Raw genomic sequence first — 25,640 nt, forward strand, 5'->3', positions numbered from 1 at the left:
CATTAGCATCAACTCACACCATAAATCTTTGTTCAGAGTAACAGTAGAGGGCTCAAGATAAAACTGAAAGGTGACCTCTATAATAGCTTTAAAAGCCTGTTAACGATCGGATGTGACAAAGACTAGAATTATAGTCACATCTGCCAGCCAAAAAGTCGTTGAAGAAAATGTGTATTTCTAAGAAATACACATGTAGTAGTGTAAAGGAAATAAAACTGGTTCAGACACTTTCCATTTGTGACACTTTGACACCATGCAGTGCTAAATATAAGCAATAAAGAAACATGAGTGTTTCACTGCAGCAATGTTTGCAAGCTAAGCGACGAAATTAATGTGACAATTGTGGATTACAACATTCTCACATTAATGTACAAAGCGCGCATGATATGGTTACCATTCCATTTATAGGTTAAAATAAAAAAATTCAAAGTCATGTTGACTTAAAAGAACAGGAAATATTCAGAAAACCAATATTTAGAACAAGGACATTGGGGAGACAGTATACTGATCTAAAATATGGAATAAAGTGAAAAGACTAAAAATAAAATGGAATGCTAAGTAAATATTACAGATAATATGTAGAATTATTAATCAAGCAACATTATTTACCACATTCTAAGTAGATGATGTCACTGAACTTTGTGTAGGTAGTAATATGATTAAATGAGTGTTTGTGCAAGTAAAAATGATTGTGTATGTATTAATGTTTATTTAAAACGTAGGCTGTGCCTAATAATTATATGTAAAGATCATTTTCATTTTCTTTGATTAATGTACTCTGATTTACTTTTGTTGGTGTAGTGATAGGAGCAGATAATATAGTTTTTCTTCTTTCTGCTCCTTTTCATTTATTAACTGTTATAGTCTCATTTTGTATTGTTATTAAAGGAAATAAATGTTTCAATAAAATAACTTAGATAATCATGATCTTTATTTTAAAAAACCTTTTTCAGCATATTATTTACAAATAAACTGTTGAATGTGCTTGGTTATATATATGGGCTATATACTTGGTTATATATTTGCTTATGGGGCGGGGCTTGGGGCAGAGTGAGAGCAGTCGACTTTTTAATTGGAGGATTGCAGGTTTAGTTCCCGCTCCGCCCACCCTTGTGTCAAAGTGTCCTTGGGCAAGACACTGAGCCTCACACTGCTCCTGATGGTTATAGGTTGGCGCCAGTGTTCAGCACCACCATCAGTGTGTAGACGTGTGTGTGCATGGATGAGTGTGACTGTAACTGATTAGGGCCTTCTAAGAAGGTTGTAAAGCGGTGTATAGGTATACACCATTTACCACATTTTACAAAACAAACATTAGAGCCTGATGTAAGGTTGCAGTATTTCAGAAAACTCTCTTCCTGATGCTTGTAGTTCAAAAAGTAAAAGCTTCCAATCATTTTGTAACAAGGGTGTTGCCTCAAAGTCTGTAGAACTGTCTTTTTATGAAGCATGTATAGAGAATGAGAAATGGTTATAGATGGATACATACCCAAGTTGGACGAGGCCCTTCCCTCTGCAGCCCTGTCCTTCAGTCCCTCAGCAATAGACAGCTGCTGTTCATGATACTGCTTGGCCCTCTCCAAGTCTTGCATACATCTGGCGGCATGACCCAGCCCTGCGTAGGCTCTCATCTCGATGGACTTTTCCTCCAGCTCCTGAGCAAGCTCTAGAACATGCGTGTGGTAGGACATGGCCTTGTCAAAGTTGCGATGGTAGTGGTAGGCACTGCCTAGGTTACTGTAGGCCCTGGCTTCCTCCCGTTTGTTTTCCAGGGCCTTGGCAATGCCTAAATGTTGCTCGTGACATTGAACAGCGTTTTCAAAGTCTCCCATGGCGATGTAAACTGCCCCCATGTTTCCCAGCTCCCGGGCCTCTGACAGTTGATCCTTGGACTGCTTGGCCAGCAGAACGCACTGCTTGTGGCTGGCTAGGGCGTTTGGATAGTCCCCTATAGCTGTATACACATGACCCAGGCTGCTCAGAGCCATGGAGGCAGCCTGCAGGAAGACAGAAAAACACAACACAAAATAATGAAGTGTAAAGAAATAACAGCTAGATTCATGGACAATATTCACGACCAATTTTCAAGTGACCAAGTAAAAATAGGAATTACACAGAGCCTTGGGAGGTAAGAGCCTTCTTCAGATGTCCGTGTCCCCTTGCTTGACTGCTCTCAATTTAACTATATTGGAATAAAATTGTTTTTTTTTTCCTCATCAAGAACTTCATCCTATTTGCATTGCACCAACAGCAGTAAAGAGACTCTTTATCACAAATCAGGTTGTTAGCTCAACACCCAAGCTGTGGAAAGTCATCTAGTAGCTGATAGTAAAAACAAAAATCATTATTCTTTACAGTTAATCAAAAATGAATTTTCACCACCAGTATTCCTCTGTAAATTAGTCAATTTGTATTTATATGGTACTTTTCACAGAATATAATCACAAAGTGCTTTCCAAAATAAATGACAGCATAAAACAAAAAACCAAACACAGACAGTTTAAAACATCCAACACTGTAGTTACATTCACACCACCCTCTGCAACACGCATTCAAGCAACCACTTCTAATGAAAACTCTATGGCCGAATCCAAATTCTTCTCCTACCCCTCCGGCTTCTCCAATTGTAGGGGGCATTTGGAGGGATGGGGTGTTCAAAATAGTTTTTTGTGATGTCTAAATTAAAAGACACTATTTTTGCGTAACTCTAGGTTGGGAGGGCTAAATGTAGGGGTGGGGAGAAGCTGTAGGGGTAGGGGAAGAATTCGGATTTGGCCTGTGTAAACACGCGTATGCGTGTTTTGGGCTTCTGTGTTAAAAACCTTTGCATTCACGCGTCTCCACACAATTTTCTACAACAGTTTTTTGTTGAAAGTTAAACCCTAATTTTAAGCAATCAGGGACTCAGCTCTGATCGTGAAATAAAAAAAATGTGTTATTTTGAATTCACTGAATTAAATAATTTCAGTTTTTGCCCAGACAGACTTATATAACACCAAGTCTTTCGTAAATCTGAATAGAGCTGTGAAAGAAAAAGCCTGAAAAAGCCTTCATGAGATTTGCACAGCTTCGACACTTTACACTACGCTCCTTCCAAATGTAGGTTGCTAACATGCGCTAGAACTGGGTAGCGACAGTCCAGTGTGAATATCATGGGCTAAATGTGCATTCAAAAAGCCTGCATTTGGCACTTTAAGCACTTTCTGGAACACGCGTCACATGTCCGGTGTGAACGCACCATAACAGGAGCGGCTAAACGTGATGATTAAAGTTTAAACCACTATTATAGTAACATCAACTGAAAGCTTTCTAAATATTGGGATGGGATTATATACAGTTAAGTTCGCTTTCTTCCACTCCCTTTCAAGCAATCTATTGAACACGTTTTGACAGACTTAAAATTTTATAGTTTTATTGTGTCATAAACTATATGCAAAAGAGCTACCCTAATGTTTATTTATAAATAATTCAATATAACATAATTGAATTATTTACTAGTGAATAAGGACATATGTATATTTCCCAATCAATTTTATGTCTATTTATACTATGTTTGATATATATCCTAGCATAGATTTACATTTATGTTGTTTGTATTGTCTTTGTATTATCTCTGCTTTGATTTCTTGAAAGAAACCATTTCCAAATCCAAATCCAAAAGAAAAACTTCTGAAAGTTTTGCAGCAATTTAAAGGAAAGTCTACAAAGACAGTGCCGACCTCTTCTGTGACACACTCACCACTGACTTATCAACTGTAGATACAGGACACAAACAGTTGGGAGTTGGGGGTCAGTTGTCTTTGCATGAACAGATGTTCAATTAATCATGGAGGGACAGATAATCAAGCACATCCTTCCTGAGGTCCCACTCTGCATCTAGCAGCCAGGAATGGGTTTGGATGCAGGCCAGCGAAGAGGACAGCCACTCTGACAGTGAAGGCCACAGTAACCGCTGCTACTGCCCAGTTTAGAGACTCTAGAAAGTCGAAAGTCAGCAACTGCAAATGATGGACTTCTACAGCTGTGGATGTTTAGGAAAGCGCTTTTTGAAATGCAAGTGGTCTGTGAGTTTTCACTGTGAAGGAGTAAAGCAACAACACAGGTAGTGCCACCACTTTTAACTTTGTATATTTTTTAAACACTGTTTCACTAAAATCATCCAGATGAAAGTGTGAAATATCCCAGCAGGGAGAAGGTGGTGTTTTTTTTTTTACAGAGCTCTTGCAACACCTAATGAAAGAGTTGGACCCTTTGAATAAACCAAAGAGGAAAAAAATTCTCCCGGACACTGAAAGCGCTTATGAAGACAACCTCTTCCTTTAATCTTTCACACATTTGTTCTTTGTTATTTAATTTTACAAACACACGAAAACCTATCGTTCCTTTGTTTCACATTGCTGCTGATGCCTGGAACCAATTACCTGCTGACCTAAGGACTTCTTGCAGTTTTCCTAAGTTTTAAAGACTCGACAAGGCATTATATGAGCCCTGGGAGGCAATTACCCTCCGTCACAACTGTTGCCGTTTCATGTTTCTAGATAGCCTATCTAGAGCTGCTCAATTACATGTGCCTTTTGAAGCTCTGCTCCATCTCTCTGACACAGACTTCCACTTTTCTGAGCAGAAAACAGAGAATTCCTCAGCACTGTCTGTTTTCAGGCAAGTGAGGCTGAGGGGCACGGGGGGGGGGGGGGGGGGGTGCAGTGTTCTCTCCAGTTGAGATGAGTAACTCTTGTGATCAGTGTCCCTCTAAAGTGAGACTGCAGCGCTGCGTTTTTCCTCACATGGGAGCCAAGATAGGCAGATAATGAGGAGGCAGCCTTTCCAGGAGGGCTGCACTGTTTGGCTGCAAGGAGGACACTGGGACCGTATGCATCCAGTCTCCATTCCGGCGCTGAAATCCACCACCACAACAGATTACTTTGACTCCCCACCAACATCCACCGCATGATCTCTCCGGGAGGGGAAATTATTCCCCCGAAATACATCATTTTTGCCAAAGTAGCTTCATTTTAATTTGATTTTTCCTGCCGCGCCTATCTGTCCTCCCTTCTCTTCCTCCCTTTATCTACCTGCCTCTCAATTTGACTGCAAAGTCACATCTGATTTTCTTTATAGAGTCCAATTCCTCTCCGGATCCAGCTTTATTTGATTGATGCAAGCCCCGTTTATCATAAAGCGTTGATAAACCACTGGGCATTATCTGAGAGCACATTCTGCACTAAGGGGCTCCTAATGAATGGGAAAGTAGATTCGGCTTAGAGGGAGAGAAAGGCGGAAAAGGACAGTCGACATGACATGTTTATCAGAATTGCTCGGCTCAGAAAACATTAGTGCGTCACTTTTCCTTGACAAGGACACTGGATTAAGATTCTTTGGTGGCTCTGCCCTGTCTCCCTTAAATGAATCTGGTTTTATTCTGTAGTGCATTAGAGAAATTGCTGCCTTAACAGCATATGCTTGATGCAATAGATTACCCAGAGCATAATGAGCCTCCCATGTCACCCAGCGGCACTCCTGCTGATGTTCAAGCTCCTAGTTTCAATGCAAAAGTCAGCCCCCCTCCCTTGTTTGTGTTTTCTTTCTTAACTTTCTGCTGCTCCACTGCTATGTTGTTTGTGTGGTTAGGCTTACCCTGGAGCTCCCTGACTATGTCTTTGAAAATACTCCCAATTTCACTTTGTACCTTTGAGGTCAGATGGAATCCAAACAAGCAAAACTGTCATAACAGGCCTGGTTGTCATAGAGATGACACCAGTTGGTGAGGACTCTGCAGACGATTACTTCCGTGCACAAGCTGCAGATTTAAGGTGTTAAAAAGCTCCCAGTTTGCCCTCTGTCCAACCAGCATGCCACAGGAAAGCAGGGCGACCCCTCACTTCAGTAAAGTGCTGTTAATGGGATTATTTGTAAGAGGAGAGGAGCTGCTTTCTCCTGGGAAGAGCAGATGGAGAGCAGAATGATTTCATTACCACCTAGGTGGAAACATCTTTGCTGTTTATTGTACCAAGTCAAAGGTTTGCATAGTACTCTCATAAAAGCAACAAACATGAATATTTCAAAGAACGAAAAATATTACCCTACAGGAACTTTGAAATGCAGATTTAAACCCCAGTTTTTGTATTTTTCATACTGACTTTTAAGTTATTTTTTAAAGATTCAAAGGCAACACTCTGGTTGACCTAAAATGACAAGCAAACAGCTCTGTACTTTTTAATGACAACATAAGGTGAATATTCTTCAACAGTGGGTCAGGTAAATGTGGAAAATATTAATTTTTTGAAAAGAATCAGGGATTTCTAAAGATACTTTGGAACATTTCCTATATCATTTATTCATTCAGTCATTCATTCTGAAAATGGCTTTTGCAGATTTTGCAAAAGAACATCATCGCCTTTGTCCGGGCTGGGGAGAAGTCACCACATAGCTGCCAAGGCCACCCGCTCAGGCCTCTGGACATCAGCACAACACTGAGAGTTAAAAGTTGATCTTGGAAAGCTACAGAATTTTCCAGAAACCATTGCCATTACAACCTTGCTGCTCATCTCAGAAGCTTCTAAGCAGATCGTTCTCCTGGAGTTGACTGTCCACTGGGAGAACTGGATTGACAAGGCAAATGAGAGGAAGAGGGCAAAGTATGCTGACTTACTAGAGGAGCGCCATAATAATGGTTGAAGGGCAAGGTGTGAGCCTATTGAGGTGGGATGTAGGGGGATCACAGGCCAGTCGCTTTGCAGGGCATACAACATTCTGGGCATCACTGGGGCCAGCAAGCGAAGAAGGGCCATTAAGGAGGTCACAGAAGTACCCTTCCCACCCCCAGAAGGTAACTGGGGGTGGGCAGCACTACCTGGACACAAGCTGGGATCTGATCAACCCCACCTGGGTTTGATCATGGGTCATGATGTTTGACAGACCCCAAACACTCATGACCCCAGGTAACATCACTAATGATGTGTCCAGGTTGCATCGCTATAGTTGATGTATTTTAAAAGTACAACTCAAGAAAAAAAAAGACAGATTGTTAAAAAAGTAATAATAATAAATCACAACACACGCAATTGTCATGCATGGGAGATAAAGCAACAATTATTAAATGAATTCTTGAAACCATATGATAGATTTGCTTATTTTTGGAGGTAAATTGTGTTTTTAATTTTTGGTAAACATAAGAGTCAATTGAAAAGGATAAGGGCCTTAGGCAGAATGCAACAAAAATGTGATGTTTTTTTTTTTGTTTTTTTAAACGAGGGACTAATTAAGCGACTTCATTAAGCTGTGGTGATTACAAATTAAAACCAGGTGTGAGCTATAAACATCTAACAGAAAACAGAAGCAGAGAAAATTTGAGTTAATGCAGCACAAAACCAATTTGAAATAAAACAAAACCAAACGTCAAAACAATACACAGGCAGAACGTTGAAAAACAGAAACATGCTCAGTCACTAAGATTCATTCACAGAACTATCCTATCAAAAGCCATATTCTGGATAACGTATAACTCTCAATGTGTTTAACAACAAACATTCACAGCTCTTTCTTTCTGTTGCCATCCATGACGCTTGCTGGCAAATCCTTCTCAACCAGTTTGCCATGTAGAGCTTGGAATGAAGTTCACAAATGTGGACTGGAGAGTTTCCAATGTCCAAAACAACATTTTCCATTTGAGAATGCCCATTTATTTGGCAAAAAAATCCCCACAACTTTAAATATGTTTAATCTATATCAAAAGGAAGAAGAAAAAATAATCAACTGTATCACTTAAGATGCACAACCTGAAGTGTCTATTTGTACAAAAAGAAATATTTTGCAACCATTGCAGAAAAAAAATGCTATTTAAGTTTCACACACAAACAAACAGTAACTAAAATATTCTGTTGCTAATGAGATGCCCAGTCTGACAGCTGTCTAATTAAAAGGTATTGTGGAGAGAAGGTCACAAGGACCAAGAACAGGAGTCTCCCTTAACAAGCTGAGTTCAGGCCTCTACAGGGGCTTGAAGAAATCAGGCTGTATTGGGGAGGGGGCACACTGAGGGGAGAGGTAGGATATAAAAGGCTGCAGGGGAAATTGCTTTTGAAAGATGAGAGAAAAAGGTGAGGGTGACTTTTGCATTTGCTCACTGCAATCCATTTTGGCAAAAAAAACTAACATCTGAAGTGTAATCAGCTAAGGCAGGAGAAACCCCGAAGAGACTGTATGAAGGAAGCTTGAAAGGCGCCGCCACATTTTTACGATGCACAAGCTCTGTGTTGGTATAAATATCAGAGTGAAGGTGCATATTGCAAGACACACGCTGAGGATGTCTGCATGGAGGAGGTGGGTGGGAATGGGTATCATAAAATAGGTAGGCGAGGTTTTATGGGTGCATGCGCCGCTCTCTGTGCTCGCACACAGAGATATGGATCCAATGGGAGTCACTATTAGATCAGCCATATGACTGCCTGTGCGCCATATCAAAACCGTCTGTTGCTTTAAGCTGGGAAATGTTCAGCTCTGCCAAGCGAGGGCAGGTACAGCTGTGCCTGATTGCTCACCGCTGCACACAATTGCAAGCAAACATGGAAACGCACATGTGAACACAACTGTGTTCCCTGGCTTTAAAGAGATTGTGTAGGCTGGCAGATTGTTCTTGTCGTGGGGAGCGACACAACCACACTTTGATATATTCAAAGTGTTTACATAAGTTTCACCATGAAGTAAATTTACCCAGAAACAGAATCAAACGATCCGACTGCCTAACCTAGATTTTGTCACTAAAACATAATCAAATATGATAATGTTGCTAAAAACCAACTAAGTGGCCTATATCATGCAAAATCGAGTTTTTTGAGCTTTTAAATGTTTTATAATGTTCATTCCCCTCGGAAACAACCCCCAAAGCGGTATTTTGATCCATTTACCCATTTCTGAGTTTTCCTCTAAAAACCTGTACTCTGAGCAGCAGCCCCTCCCAATCCACAGAAACGAGCAGGTCCTCACAATCATAATAGTAGGAAAGTGAGAACAGCCTCTTCTAGGAAGAGTCTGGGCTGCCAGCACTGCCCCCAGGCTATCACACACACACACACTTTCTTTGCAGAGCTAGCGGTGATCTGCACATCCAACTCCCAATGTCAAAGTGCCAAAGATAGCACAAGGGTTAAAAAAGTAATTTTTCATAAATGTTGTTTGCTCCTCTAAAAAAGCACCTTGGTTAGAGTTTTTGAATCAGAAGCAAACAAAAAATGCACAAAAAACAAAGACGAAAAGCAGTTATTTTGTGACAAAGAAATACGCTCGCAAGCCACAAGCTCGCTGCTCCGCTTGGACAGAGAACTCTCAGCAATGGGAAGTGGAGGTGAGGTTCCTCCACTCAAAACCAAACAGCTGGATAGCTCCAATGTTGCGTGCTAGTTTTGTTGCACCGTTAATGTTAGATGTGAGGGGCTGTAAGCTGGCGGGAGAGAGTGTAAACAGGTGGATGATGGGAAGCAGGGGCGGACTTACTTTGCGCATACTGTCCCACCTACAACTCAGTATTTATAATGAACTGCCGCAGCTGGGCAGAAACTATATCCTAGAAAACAGCACAGGTTGGGGTTTTTTTGGCTAAAAAATGGCATAATCACAATTAAAAGACCACTGGGAACACTTAAAATAGATCAAAAATTATCGGAGTGGGTCTTTAATGAAAGACCACTTTTTTGATACCACAAATGTAAGTCAAGATACACAGAATTCTCTGATATATCTGTTTTCCTTTGGGAAACGCTCTTGAAGAAGCACTCTTTTGTTTCTTTAGAAAAAAATAAATATGTGTAATCAGGTTAAACAGCTAATCAAATCAATTATCAGCAACAAGATACTGGTGAAGCTACTTGTTTCTGTATGACCCACGTAACCTGAAGCATGTAGATAAATGACGCCACAGGTCCTGGAGCTTGATAATCCCTTTGGCCTTCACAGGATGCACGCACAAGAGATTTATTGTCACTAAAGGTCAAAGTATGGATGAGGACCTTCATTACAGCTTCTGGCTTACAACAACAGATACTGTGCTCTCAGAAAGCATGTTGTCCGACCAATATCTGTGGAGCATCACATGGGATGAATCAATGATGGCACAGTATTAAACACGGTAATTTTAGGGAAAAAAGGCTTTTTTTTTAAGAGGGGCAGGAAGTCTGTGCTGTTGTGCAAAACAAAGGTATTTTCTAAAAAAAAAAAAACATTTAAGGATATAGTTCTCAAGTTGAGGGTAAATAAGCAGCCTGGTGGGGAAAAAAACGAGACACTAAGAAAAATTGAATCTGACAGTTTCCTTTGGTGTTGGGGGAAAATTTGACTGTTCCTTTTAGTTGGCATGGGGGTTTAATATTTCGAGCTCCCTCTTTTTGACAATGTGCTAACAATGTTTACAGAAAACAGCCTAATGGTAAAACAGGAAAAGAAGGCGAGGGTGGACCGGCAACCGGGCTTCCCAGCCCCCACAGCCCCGACATTAGAGTGGCTGTCCCTCGTGACAGGATGTCAGCATTGTTCAAATGCACAAACAGGCCTCCTGCCTTCTCATATAAACACGTGAATCTAAAGCCTGCTTGAGAAGGAAATTGAAGAGGTGGCACACAGGGGAAGTGGGGCAATGTGAATGAATCTTAATATACTCTAAATCAGAGCAAAGCCTTGAAGGGATGCACGGCGCTACTGTTTATTTCTGTACTAAAGTCAAATCTCCACAGGCGTAGCTGTGTGATGCCTGCTGGTGGAGGGAATCAATTCCTGAGAGACCTCGCGGTGACAGAAAGGGAAATCACAGGGGTGTTTAAAAGTCATTTGAAAAGGGATGGCAGGATATACAGAAACACTTTCCACTTTGCAAAGCCTCAACAAGGGGCAAAGCAAAAATCTCCTTCCACCAAGGTAATAGGGGTTGAGGAGCAGCGGCACTGCAGGATGAGACTGAAAATGACTGCATCCATCGCTCTGCTTCCAAGCTGCAAGATATCTCCCACATAAGAAAGATCCAAAGAACATGTCGGTATAAAATGGAAAATGTAAATAGGTTGGGATTGAATAGGATTGAACATCTGTTGATACAGTGTTGTTTTCTAAATCTGTCAATTAAATGCTAATTAGTTGCTAGCATGATTTCCGGTGGGGCCTGAAAACACACTGGCAAAAACAATGCAACTTTGAAAATGTGATTTGCATTTGTGAGTCTTTAGCTGATGTGGCTGATGTCAAAGGGTACAAGGGCTCTTAGTTTATATATGGCAGTATTTAAAGTTAGGAACAACAGAAAGAAACTTACAGGATGACAGACACTGGTTTTGTAACTGTCACAACACACGGCAACAAAACTCTATCAACCTTGCAGAACACTTTATTAGATTATTTGAATTTTTTAAACAACCACATTAAAACCATATAGCAGGTTTTTGCGCATTCTGACAGACAGTCTGGTATTGACATCAATCATTTTTTGTGTATTTGCAGCAGTGATGTAATGCCCATAGTAGACTCAACTTATCCAGAAGACTTTAATGGCTTTTTGGATAAATCTGCATCAGAGTTCAAGTTATAAAGTTGGTGGCACCCAAATTCTTTCTCCTACATGAAATGATGGCTGCTAAAACCACAATTTTACTTTAGGTCTCACTTTTTGCCTTTTTTAGCCACAAAAAAAAAGAAAAACTATTTGGTTTTCTAAGACATAGTTTCTGCAGAACGGCAGGAGTTCATTGGAAGTTTACCTCTCAGTTGTGGGTGGAACTGTTGGTGCAGAGTAAGCCCACCCCAAATTCCAATGATCCATCTGTTTACACTCTCTCCGGCTAGCTTACAGCCCCTCACACCCCCAACTTAACATTATATGTGCAACAAAATTGGTGAGCAAAACAAGAGCTAACTAGCCACACAGTTTACAGGCAGATACCAGCTCAGACGAGGAAAACAAAGACCTAAGTGGATCTAGTTGTCTACAAGCGGATCAATCAGAATGGGGCTGAGCAGCAAGCTTTTGACCTGATAAAGCTTCTAAGTCACTTCTAAAAGTCTTTTCCAGAAGCATTTTTTCATCTACTCCTGATTCACAACAATTTGAATAAAGAAATGATCAGAAATGCAATTTTAAGAATAATGTTCTTTACATATGTCCTCCATCATGAGTAAAATGCCACAGTAACATGTTGAAAACAACAAAAACATATAATTTGTGAAGAAAACATTCATGTTGTCTGCATAAGTAGACACAGCAAAATATTGGCCAAGCCAAATAAAGTCAGCAAAGACTCAATGCAACTGCCATAAGAAAGAAGAATCCTGACTTTTTTCTCCACTGAATGAATATTAGACAACTAAAGGACACATACTTTCTTCACTAAAAATAAACATACCGGTAATCAAGTTGAAAATCTCACGGTCTGTTCTAAACGCAGTAAGTGCCAGAAACAAGTAAGAATGACCTATCCTGTCATAAGCTTTCCTTTAATAAAATTGAAACAGTAAAATGTGTCTAAATAAAAATCTGCATGAATCAAAAACATTGTCCACATTTGTCCTTTCAAGAACACATTCAATCTCATCTTTATGCGCCGTCAGTTCAATTCTGAAAACCCAATTGGCAAGGCTTTTGAAAGGAATTTGAAATCACTACAGGCTAATAGCATCTACTGATAGCTCTTAAGAGAAGCTGGTCCAGTCTTTTATGCAGACAAGAGCGTACATCGTGTAATATTAAGAGCCGATGATATTTCAAAAACACAGTCAATAGTGACAGTTGCTCACAAAGCCATGTTGGTTCAGTGCTCTAAAGTGAGTTTACAGTGAGCAGTATTTTTCTTGTACAGGTTGAATTGAGGAAATCATCAGAGATATATTTTCTGCCTTCAATGACCTAGACATTAACCAAGGAGCACACTGAAATATCTATTTTCAATATAAAGCAAATGAGTCTGCCTTTCACCATTTCTGCTACAGACCAGAGTGGCTCTCTTCCCACCATCGAAGTCTGAACGCTGTTTAAGCATCATAAACCACACTCTCACTCTTCCACAAATGGAGCGGGAGCTTCTTGTAAAAAACCTGAACATCAAATATTTTCTGTGCTATGGTTTTACTTATCAGTGCTCCCTTCTGTCTCTCTGCCACCATTGATGTTCAAAGAACCAATCTTTATGCTGAGCATAACAAGGTCAAAGAGGAAAGACAGAGCAAAAAACACAGCAAACAGCAGCAAAACAACACAGTGTGCTACATGACTATGCACGCTATTTAAGTCACCAAGTTCATTGTATCTTACTTATTCTTTCTTGAAAAAAATGCTATGCTAACTGATAAATTTAATTTACTATTTCTCATAAACCAAAATCTCCCTCCCTTTAGATGTTTTGTACAACAGAATCATCGAATACATAAATTTCATGTCACTGCAACAATTTTGTTTAAATAAAGGTCAACATAACTTCCATTAACCTCCAAATGACCTGATTCTAACATAAAAGTGCTCAATTTGATTGGTCAACAACGAGAAGGGGTGCATCTGTCAAATGTATAAAAAGCTCATTTTGATTCGTTAAATACTTCAAGCTGCCATGAAATTGTTTTAGCATGTGTGTAAACATTTAAGGTTTACCATTTATCACAGTTCACACCATCTTTTGTGATGAACATATCTCACATGCTGATATTGCAATGACAATAAATGTGAGATTTATCATGCAAGACTAGTTTACACAAGCTTTTCATCTAAACCTGCCATGACTGCATTGCAGGATGCAGGCACAGCCTCAGGTACAAGAACTGAAGGAACACCCTGCAGAACTAACAGCTTGACTGACTGAATGCACATAAAACCATTAATGGAGCCTTTAGATTCAACGGCAAAGTCCGCATTAGCCTCTTTAATACAATATTTGTTTTTTGTGCAAAACCTTGTGAGGAAAACTGTAGGCCAGCAGTCGAAACATGTGAAGGTGAACTACAGTACATCTTTTACCCTTTAATTTGTCTGATACAAGAAAAAAAAACGCACACAGATGAAAAACAAAACAAGAACTTGATATTTCTACTGAATGGGTGGCAACTCTACCGGAAAATCTTAATTATAAAAAGAAGTCAGTTTGCACATATAATAAACCATGATGTAACGTATTGGTCTTGAATGAAAGTCTTAAAATTCAGAATTCAAATGACACAGGAGCTCATGACTATTCTCAATCCCACCCAACAGACTGAACAGCAAAGATAACAAATAGCTGGATACACACCATTGGGTCAGAAGACCCAGATCAAGATGAGAGATGCTTCATAGAGCACCCTGAGACAGGAAATGAAAAGAAAAAGTGACAAGTTAATGTCCAGGCTGTGCTCCTCACAGTTCTCTTTGAGAATGGGGGTAGAGCCTTTGTCTAGCTCTCCTCTAATCCCTCTCCAACTGCAAACACCTCATGTCTAATAGGTTTAGACCACAGCTAACGTGTGAAAATAGAGATCTGGGCTTTTTGGACATCTCTTTTATTTCCTGTGGCTGTTTCTTTCTAAGTTGTGTACAGAGATGGAAACTGGAAAAATGAGAGAGTGTCTTTAAAGATGAATAAAGGCAGGAGTTTGTTCACAATGCTGAAACTTCTTTATAATCAGCATTTGTTTCAGTATGCCTAATCTTCTCACCTAGTTGATTTTTTTTTTTATTACTTCAGAACTTTCTGGTAGACTAAACAAGAACTGCACGTCTGCAGGATGGTCTGCTTCCAGCTCCTCTCATTGTTTAAACCAGAGAGAAAGATGTTGCACTGCTTTGTTGGACCCTTTTTGATGACAAAGTTGTGTAGTGATTGTAACAGAACAGATGACTAGTATTTGTTGAGTTTATATTTGTATTTTTAGTCTATCGTTTTCGTATTTTTAGTCTATCGTTGAAAGGATTACAAATGTGTTACAATAAATCTATGTTCCTTTATTGGGGTTTAAAATAAGTAAATTTAACATTAACTTTCATCAAAACTTAACTAAGGGAAAAAGCCTCTTCAATTCTTTTGTGTGTGTGTGTGTGGGTGTGTGTGTGTGTGTGTGTGTGTGTGGGTGTGTGCGTGTGTGTGTGTGTGTGTGTGTGTGTGGGGGTGTGTGTGTGTGTGTGTGTGTGTGGGTGTGTGTGTGGGTGTGTGTGTGTGTGTGTGTGTGTGCAAATTTTTACTTTATTCTTCCTCTTTCTGGCAACAACAAAAAAGCTGCTGATAACTGAAACAGTCTCCAGTTATGCTAAAAACTCAACAAAAGCTATTAAAGAAAATGCAGTCATTTATGTTTTTTAAACTATGGTACTTATGATATAGAGAGGTTGGAAGCACTTCTACTAATGGCCACTGCACTAATGAAACATTTCCAGCTATTAACTAACGTTGTTCACAGCATCATTTATGCAAACTGTGCAGTGCTGATCAGGAACAGGGATTTAATGAGAATGCAGGTCTGTTAAGCTACTGATTGGATTGGGAGAGATTGTAAATATTATACCCTCTATTCTATGTCTGTTTCCAAAGTTACCAATGTTCTGTTTTTTAAGGGCAAACAAACCGGCCAAAAACACATGAGAAAAAAAAGGGTGTGAAGAAATAAAAGCAGACTGCAAGATAATTAGAATGAAAAGGAAAATATAAAAGCTAATATCAAAATAATCTCCTGAACATGTTTGAGTGAATACAAGATGTATTTAAATAGAAGGTGCAGAATCTATAGCAGTCTTTGTCACATGTATTTGGTGCTATGGTGCATTCACACCTTCAGTCGACTTTCTGGGATCATCATGGCTTCATTCGTTTAGAAACATGCTTTCCTCTTGACTGAGATTGTTTTTGTGAAGGGAAGAATCCAACACACCAAAACATGGCACTTCAAAAGGTAAATACAGGAAATTTTCAAGACTGAGTGCAAATTCTGTAAAACAAAGGACAATGGGTTATTACTCAAGTATGATTTCACTTTTATTTCATTCATATCTATTGGAAAAGCTTTTTTTAGCTAGTCTAATGGAAGTGTGTCTGCACTAAGACAAGGATGTTGAAGGTTTGAACCCATGGCTGGGTCATACCAAAGACTTTAAAAATATGGGACCCAACGCCTCCCTGCCTAAACTCACAGTTGAGGGGCGTAAGTTGGATGGGGTTGGTTCCCTGTGTCCCTGGAGCAGCTCACTGCTGCTGGGATGGGTCAAACACTAAAAATAAAACAACTAGTGAGACTTCACCTTTAAAGTCTACATTTTCGAAAATCTTAAACTAGGATTTTTTAAAGAAACAATACAGATAATGACTATTTTCTTTAAATCTTACTTTGTCAATTTAGGCGCATGTTTTTTTGACCACATTTCCTTATTTCATAAGAATTTATGAAAAGTGCACATTCTCAAAAGATTTTTCTACATACTTTTCTACAAGTACTTTGTAGTTTGAAAAGAAAAACCAGTAATAGCTTTGTAGCAAATTTCTAGAAAATACGCAAACATAAAAAAGATAACCTTTGCAATTAAATTTATTTCATTTTCCCCAAATACATAAATTGCTGAATTTCTGGAAAGAACTGTGTATTTTGTAAAAACAGACATGACAAAAGAAAACCTAAAAGATGAAGCAACAGAGTCAAACTTTTTGTAAATCGTCACTGTCTAAAACAGCCTGAAAAGACTTTTTGATCAAACAACTTTCTTACAATCTTTGACTTTATTCCAACAATGTGCATGTATCCACCAAAATAAATCAAAACATATGCAGGACACAATAAATAAAATTGCTTGTAGATGCATCAAGTTTGCCCACTATGCCTTTTTTCCTTTATAAAGAGATTTTTACTTAAAGACATTTGACAATTTCCTTTAATGGTAGACAAAGCTTTGGATACTAACCCAACTGAGTGGTAAACACCTTCTCAACCAACTAATCTACAGCCAGTCAATACAGTGAGTCCAAGAAGCAAAAAAAAACTCAACCAAGTAATGAAAAAAAGCTTTTAACAATCATGAACACATTCTGCTCATGTACAGTGATGCTGCATTTACATCTAAAGCAATCCGTGCAGCAGAGATTTTTAATGATCAGTCAATGGACACATGTGATCTGAGGTCCTGCAGTACGGTGCGTCTGTCTGGCAGCAGCGTGATTTAAGGGTCCCTCCGCCATAGTTCAAAAACCTGAATTTTGGTGGAGAGGATGCGTCGCGTCAACCAATCAGGAACTCATTTTTGGCTGTGATATGTTCAATGACTTGATCAGCAGGTGGAGTCCAAATTTAACATGGGGGAGAAGCAGATTTTTCTTTTTTGCATTTAGACAATAATAAAGAGGTTTTCTAATTTTGATCTTATATTCATGCAGCTGCTAAAAATAAACCCCACAACCACCCGTAAAATAACCTCATGTGTCTCATATGTACGTTCAATAGCCAGCTCAAGCACACCTTTAAAAGGCTCTGGTCATCACGCTCTGCTGTAGTGGGTATATAAATCAGCAATGACATGCAGCTGGGAGTCTGAAAGAACGCTCCTTTAACTCCAGTCCAGCACATCAGCCATTTAAATCCCCTCCTCCCTCTCTGGTTCCATTCTCCAAAATGTAATTGCATTCCTGGTGCGAGTGGCTGCTGTGGTCTGAGCTGCCTTCAGAACACAGCATCAACACCAACGCTCACAGGGATCAAACAGCTGAGCTATCTCTCCAAAGCATCTCTGCACCTTACTGCTCCGTGGACTGTGGATCCTTCAAGCTACACAAGACTAACTCCATGTGTTAAGCCCTGCTGAGTGCTGTATAGAGCTTTAGTAGTAGGTGGACAGAGCTTCTTGGTCTGATAAAGACTTAAAAAAGATAATTCCTACACTGCCTAATATGAAATGCTCATATAAATACATCTGTACAAGTACATTTACACTCATTACAAAAAGTTAAGGATATTCTAAGAAACTCTGTAGTTGTCATTATGTCATGTTTGCTTCACCTTACAAATTTTCGGCATAGGGACACCATAATATTCAACATCTCATTATGTGTTTTCCACATAATGGTCTCACTGTATACAGTATGTCTTACTTATTGGCGCCAAAACCAAAAAATTCTAAAAGAAAAACATTTTCAATGTGGCATCAATCTCTACATTCTGTTGGTATAAAAAGCTGATTTTGCCAATAACTCATTCCAAGTTGATCATTAAAACAGACATGAACACACAACGTCGCTTAACAAACAAGCAGCGCCACCTTGCCATAGCACACTTTTGGGTTGGTTGTAGACACTCAGATGTTGCAGGTGAACTTGTTGAGTCTCAATGTGTCATTGGCAGACTTTCATTAAGACACAAAACTACTGGCAGAGTTTGTGACTGACCCAGGAGTAACAAAAACAACGACCAGCACTTAGGGACCTATGCACTCAGACATTGTTTAGCAAATGCCACACAGCTTGCATGCCAGATGGCCGTTGCAGGTGACCCCACTGACACCAAGACACCAAACCTTCAACTTTTTTACTGGGCACAAGACCATTTGACCAGGACAATGCAGATTTGGTCTACCGTCCTGTTCAAGTGTTGGGACCCCTTGAACAGAAATTATGGTCATCAGCATTGCTGGGAAAGGGGAGGTGAGTAATGCACCCAAGTCAACATGGTCCCGTGGGTTTGCTTTGGTGGAAGAGGTGCAACAGTCTGGACAGGTATCCTCAGTCAGTGAAAAACGAATTTAGTTACTGAGGATGGCCCAGTCACCGCACGTTCTTACCTCAGAGACATCATAGAACCATCATCATATTCCAATTCCACCAGCTCACCCCCCAACTTTCTGTTTTTAGTTCAAAAAGCTCCAACACATTGTGCCAGAATTGCCACAGCTCAACTTCAGGAAGTCTGAGTGCCTCATATGGTCCGGCCAGCAATGTCCCCTGACCTGAACCCCACAGAGCACGTCTGGGACCAGCTGAAGCAGAGACTGGATGATTGTACCACGCCACCAAGCGGCCTGGCAAACCTGCATGTAGCACTTGTGGAAGAGTGGAACACATCGTCTTAGAACAACATCATGAGGCCAGTGAGGAGTATGAGATGTCGCTGTCACTTACTTTCAAAAAAATGTTTCCCTAGAAGAGTTTGGAAAATTCATGCCTGTGAGTATTTAAAGCTGTTAATTTAGTCAGCAATGTATTTTTAGGTCGAACATGTGTTAGCATTAGCCGTCCTAAAGGAAATTCCATTATACGTTAGCATCACTCTAGCAGACTTTGGCTTTACTGCTGTTATGCATTAGGTCTCAGGAAAAGGAAAGGCATAAAAGATCGATCTCTACTTATACGGATCGATTATTGATTTATTGAGCTTGGATTGATTCAGATTGATTAATCGATTTTATCAACCCAGCCCCAGTATTTTCTACATTACAAAAAAGCTCATTTCCAATAGCATATTTTGCCTGATCCTGATTCATAACGATTTGAATAAAGAAATTCTTATTAATGCAAATTTAAGATTAATTTTCTTTATGTATGTCTCCGATTATGTGAAAATTGTCCTAAGAGCACGTTAACAACACCATGAACACAACTTTAATCTGAGCAGGTCTTTAAAGACATCAACTAGATAAATGAGACCATTCATCGACATGAGAGCAAACTGGAAGTTTCTCTCTTTTTCTACCAGCCTCTACTGGTCATTTGAGCAACCGAAAAAATCCAAGCTGGCTTCGAATCCAATAATGGAAAGTGGGGGCTTGATATGAACAAAACTGAGTGTGGTCACATTACCCCCCCCCCCCCCACTGTGACACAAGACTAAGACAAAAGAAGGTTTTCTTAATACAGCATAACAGCAGTACAAATCTCTGGACATTCCTTTCCATATTCAATGCCACACACACCTCCTAGACAGCAGCTCCATGTTTTTTTTTTAAAGATGTTTTAAGGTCAAAGCTTCAAAGCAACTTTTTTTCCTGAATTCAGAATTTCCCAGAACTGTACAGTCTGGCTCCCCTGATGGAGTCCATTTGCAGGTGGTGTTGAAGTCCCATTGAAAACTAGACATGAGGGATAAGCACACGGCAGATGGGACATCAAAGGCGTGTCAGACTAAAGAATGGGGTGTGGTGCTGATCAGACCAGAAGGAACAATCTGGAAAAAAATAGCTGCTTTTATGGTATGTTTTTGAGGAGATGCGAGGCCACCTGCCAGTGCTTCCTCCAGCTGTGAGCACGCGCCGCGGGACTTTGACTGACAGAGAGGGTAAATAGTTGCTAGCAGGGGTGCTGATTGTATCTCTTGCCTCGGGCTGACTTAAAGTCAGGGCGGCCTGGTGATTGGCTTCTGTTACAGCCCCCTTCAGCCACAAATTAAGTTGGCATTTCAATCAAGCCACCAGTGATACACATTTGTTAAAAGCTGGTTTCTGCTCCGATGGCCTACCACACGCCCACATACACACGCGTCACAACGAAAAACACACACTTGCATCTGTCATCATAAACTTCAGAGGTTAAAAAAAAAGAAAGAAAGAAAACAGAGAAACAACCTAATGGAAAAAGAAACCCTGAGTGGATTAGAGTGGAAATGGGGTGGTGGGTGAAGAAGGGAGAGCTAAAAAGAGACTTAGCAGAAAGACGGGTGTGTTTACTAAACTTTGTGAGGGGGCTGTGTTGGAATTTGGGGGCATGATTTTTCAGGAATGCTTGTTGTGCTCAAGTCACGCAATGTAACAAGGAATCGGGGGGTGGGGGGTGTTAACCAGCGTAGGAGGAACATTTGGTCTGGTACAGTCCACACTCCTGATAAATTAAAGCCAGAAATATTTTACAGGAGAAGAGGAGTTCTTAGACTGAGGGTGTATTCAGACTGGACACATTTGGTTTGCCATAAGCAAACCACAGTTCATTTCCCCCAATAACCTGGAACAAATATTTAGTTTGAATGCACCCTGTTCCGGGACCAGGAGCAGCTCTCGGACCCATCTTTTGAGGTGGTCTCGGTTGGTTTCCAATCGTACTGAGCTCCGGTTCGCTCTGATTTCCTCAGTCTGAATAGGCTCAGTGCTCGGAGCGTAACAACTGAACCAAAACGGCCACCATAGCCAGTAAACAGGGAGCCGCGGACAAACGTGGAGCAATGATGAGACTCAGCAACCCATTAAAATGTGGTCGGATGGATGCAGGCTCATTAAAACAACTTTTAACGTGATACACATTGCTTCTCACACTGTTTTCCCGACAATCCATGTGTCATAAACACTTATCAGCCTACCTTCAAAGCCCTCATCTCCTTAGCAACTGCCTTGCAGCATGCCTCCACCGTACAAAAGCAGCAATAAAAAGTATTGTACCTGACATTGATACAGATGTTCAATTCATTGATACAGACGATTTTTATCGGAGGGGGACTTTAAAGAAAATGAGATTAAAGATAAAGGGCTAATTCAGCCCAATTAAATACAAATTTGTGAGATAAAAAAAACATTTTGGCTCCAAACTAAGTAAACTGTTTGAAGTTGTTAAATCTAATACCTTCCTACCAGAGTAAAAAGGCATGTAAATGTGACGTTTGGAAGTTCAACTAAATTAAATGAGCTAGAAAGCCTCCAAATTATAAGCTCTGTGTGCTGAAATCACAATTTCTGCATAAAACCCCTCTGTAATCTTCAATTTAGCATTCAATTTTTAAGATTTAACTAGGTTTATTGACACACTGACCTTTCCTGACTTACAAAACAAAAAGACTGCATACAGCAAAGTGCACACTGGAGAGACAGATTCCTAGAAAACTCATCATCTCCAGGAGATTCTGCACAGCCCGAAAAGCATCCATAAAACAATTCCTCTCTGGAGTGTCTCTTTTGCAAACACCCAAACTGAGCACACACACAAAGACAAAGGAAGGTCCCCTTTGTCTGCTCAACGCTGATGAAAAGCTACCCACTGCGAACTTCAATCACATTGGAAAATGAGTTGGAGACACGCTGCAACCTCAACAGTGTCATTAAGCCTGTCTATCAGCCCTGTGGAAGTGGGGAAGGAGAAACCGCCAGCGGCCTTCTTCAGTGTGGTTTTTAGCCCCGAACGAGACCCAGAGGAACCCCGACGCTCCTCCTGTGCTGGATCTATGTCTGACAGTAGCATAATTTAGCTATATGATTACGAAGTCTCTTCTGAACACCCCCCCCCCCCCCCCACACACACACACACACACACCCACACACACACAAATGTCAACCATCCAGACAAAAGAATCATGCATATTCTGATGGTTTTCAGACTACAGTGAATGATAACATTATCATGTGGGAAATGATAGCTGAAATCCCATCATATATGTTCTCACACGTTAAATCCATGTTGTGCACACACAGCTACACTCACACACGCAGAGACGCACACAACGCATGAAGCACGATAAGCTCTCCATGCTGTCAGAGGCTGGTGTGTGATTGGCCTCTGTGGAGCTACTGCTTCTCTCATCATTAACTCTTCAGAGGATCCCGCTGCTCTAATAACGCTAAGCCTCCCTGAATGGCGATGAAGTCAAAAACGTGCCGGTGCACTTATTCACAGATGCCCGACTCATTACACGCAAACACACACACAAACACACGTGACAGCAAACACCGGCTTCATCGGCGCAATCACAAGTACACACAAGCAGATGTGAGCAGCCTGAAAAAGCAAGGCCAACACCAAACACAATATGAAGCAGTTACAGCCAATTTGCAGAAACAATATGCTCCCTTTGCAGAGTTCCATTTTTGTAACACGGTTTTAGATTTTCTGTTGAATCAATCCTTTCTAATATGTCAGCTGTGCCGTTTTACTGTCCAGCTGCTTCCATGTGCACATTATTAATGTTATGCATCTTTGTCCAATATTTTACTAAGCATTAACTGCTGAAGGAGGTCAATAATTAAGTTTTAATCAAAAGCAACATTCTTTAGCGCAGGTTTCATGCAGTTTCACTCCCTTCTTTGGTCTGTATGTGTGAGTGTGTTTACATAGTCGTAAGGACAGCCCCTTATAGCTGTTTATTATTGCAGGGGTCTTCATGTTTGTGAGGGTAGTGCTCTGTAAAGCTTTAAAAACCTTGTTCAGAGTTAAGCCTTGGTTTAAAAGTTGGGGTAAAGCAGTCTATGATTATTGAAGTAAGGGTAAGGGGCTAGAAAAGGCAGCATGTCAATGAAACCCACTTTAAATGGAACAAAAAACAAAAAGGGATTGGATCCATAAAAAGAACTCAAAGAAGTAAAAGGTACTCACAATCCTTAGTGTGGGAAACAAATGACAGCCCCTGCAGTAGAACCTTAATGAGAGAGGCTGTGAGGAAAAAAGATTTACCTTTCTTAAATATGTTAAAACCCTAATTTCACTTGGTCCAGTTGGAAGTTTGAAGCAGCACATTTAAGAGATTTTGTCTGAGCTGATGTCTAGCCAGACAATCTTGACAATTATTTAAGGACCCTACTGAGTGTATCTGCAAGGTCAACTATGAGAAAACCCCATAGGCCTCCGTCCCTTCTTAAGATAGACTGCTTTTATTTTACTCGCTTGGGGCTGCGTATTTTCTCTCCATTTTATTGCTTTTCTTAGGGCTTTGCACAAAGAGACATTCCAGCTCCTCATTCAGATACAGAGCTTTGGGCCAGAGACTTGGAAGGTCTGGATACTGTGCCACAGGGACAAGAATGCTGACACTGCTGTAACTCTGGACAAAAGCTAAGATCGAGGGCGGAGACAGAGTGAGAGGGAAAGCAAATCTTGGTGTACTGGTGTTGTTAGCAAGCTTAAGCTGAGCCAAAAAAAAAAGGAGTTACATTCCCCATCTTTGGCAGGAGTCTTACAAAAGATCATTTCCTCATTCTGCAAAAATGCAGTCTCCTACAATGTAGAGTGTGCAGCAGCGATATACAATGCAAACATCAAACACTTGGAGCTAAGCTGACCTCTCTCCCTCATGGGAGTCCCATGTTACACCGCTATAGAGAAACCATTCCCCCAACACACATGGAACTGGTCCAAAAACTCAAGCTCATCACTACTTTACAGATGGTTGAGTGGTGAGGGCTTATCTGGTTCCTATCTATGGCTTTGCTCTTTAAACATCAGAGAAAAGGCAAAGCACACAAGGGAGCAGAGGCTTGATTCATCATGCAACCTGTTTCAGGGACAGCTGTAAAGGGAAAGGGGGAAAGTAGCAGACCAAGGAGTGTAGCTGCAGCAGTTCATTTTTTTGCTTTTATTGCAAGATTGTAAAGTAATAGATCTCAACACAAAAAGCAGCTAATTCCTACATTTCCTCCTATATCATGTCAGGAATCACATACATGTCAGCCTCTCATCTTTTAAATGAATCAATGTTTTCTTTAGCAAAGCACATTTTCAGACAAACTGTTACGTAGTATATTTTTTACAATGAAAAAAGGTAACACTCACTCGTATAAATACTACAAAAAATGCTTTATAAAGTCTGTTTATCAAAGACCTGAACTGAAACAGAAATAAACTGAAAACCCGACACTGAAATACACTTAAGGTAATTATTTAAATTCAAACAGATGTGGGTAATTAGCTTGTGAAATCAGGTGAGACTGTGACAAAAGGGAGCGCCAGTTCCACAGCAGAACATTACAAGAATCAAGAAAACATAATGGACCAACCAAACCAAAGAACACAATCCTGACAGATAAGTACTGTACATCCAAAATACTTATTGAGTATATCACACTAAATTTAACCTTTAAGAGATGTTTTCAAATCGTATGTTTCAGATTAAAAGGCAAACCCTATTATGAGGTGCAATACCAATGAACAGTCAAAAATGTATCACTCCACAAGTCTCCTGACTATCGTAGTTATAATGCTCCAAAAATCTATCAAGCACTGCAATGGATAAGCTCCATTTGTACAAAAACATTTTTGAGAACAGTATACTACAGGAAATCAGTTCAAGGTCAGTAAGCACCACATGAAGGTGAATTTTTGAGGAAAAAAAAAGATTCGTATCTATATTAATATATTTATGTATATCTATGTTTATAGTAGTCTTCATCTGTATTAATAACCATCGTAATAAATTCAATTAAAATTTTGTCCTAAGTTGCACTAATTTTTGTAATTAATGAATTCCTTTACTTTGTTATAAGATTATTTTGAGAAGTCACAATGTTTGCAGCGGAAAATTTAAGTTATATTTGCCTCTGGTTGTAAGTTAGATGCTGTGTTTGGTCATTTTGTAATGAAAAGATTATCTGTGTGTTCTAGAAGTGACTTATGGGAAAGAGTATTCAAAAGGATTGGGCTGTAAAGAACTTGATGTGTTAAAAATGCATATTTAAAATAAAATCCCCAAACTGTGTGGGTAACTGCATGTTTTAGAAGTGGTTTAACACAAGAGGACAGGGAAGATCTGGTCTGCCTGCTGAATTATGGACAAGCTGTAGGCGGGCGGAGAATGATTGATTAAGGCAGAAGACGAGGGAATTACAATAATCAAGTCTGGAGGGTATAAAGGCATGAATGATCATGTTCATTTTAGAGAATGAGACTTCAGATATTCATGTTGAAATCTTAAAGAGAGGAAAAAATAACCAGAATGAATCACTGATTGGATAAATTGGTTAAAATGTGGTCTGTTCAAATAAACTATAAGGATCC

At 40.0% G+C, this 25,640-nt stretch overlaps 1 protein-coding gene across 3 annotated transcripts in view; it reads right to left on the reverse strand.

Moving 5' to 3' along the window:
• Window positions 1-25,640, reverse strand: part of ttc28 (tetratricopeptide repeat domain 28) — a 222,596-nt gene that overhangs the window by 44,709 nt on the left and 152,247 nt on the right. For all 3 annotated transcript variants that reach the window (XM_011479364.3, XM_011479363.3, XM_011479365.3), the window contains one exon: window positions 1,490-1,997. In XM_011479364.3, the coding sequence (XP_011477666.1) occupies window positions 1,490-1,997 (508 nt within the window). The remainder of the gene's footprint in view (window positions 1-1,489; window positions 1,998-25,640) is intronic.

The sequence above is a fragment of the Oryzias latipes genome, chromosome 9, assembly GCF_002234675.1.
Source record: "Oryzias latipes chromosome 9, ASM223467v1".
Lineage (NCBI taxonomy): Eukaryota > Metazoa > Chordata > Actinopteri > Beloniformes > Adrianichthyidae > Oryzias > Oryzias latipes.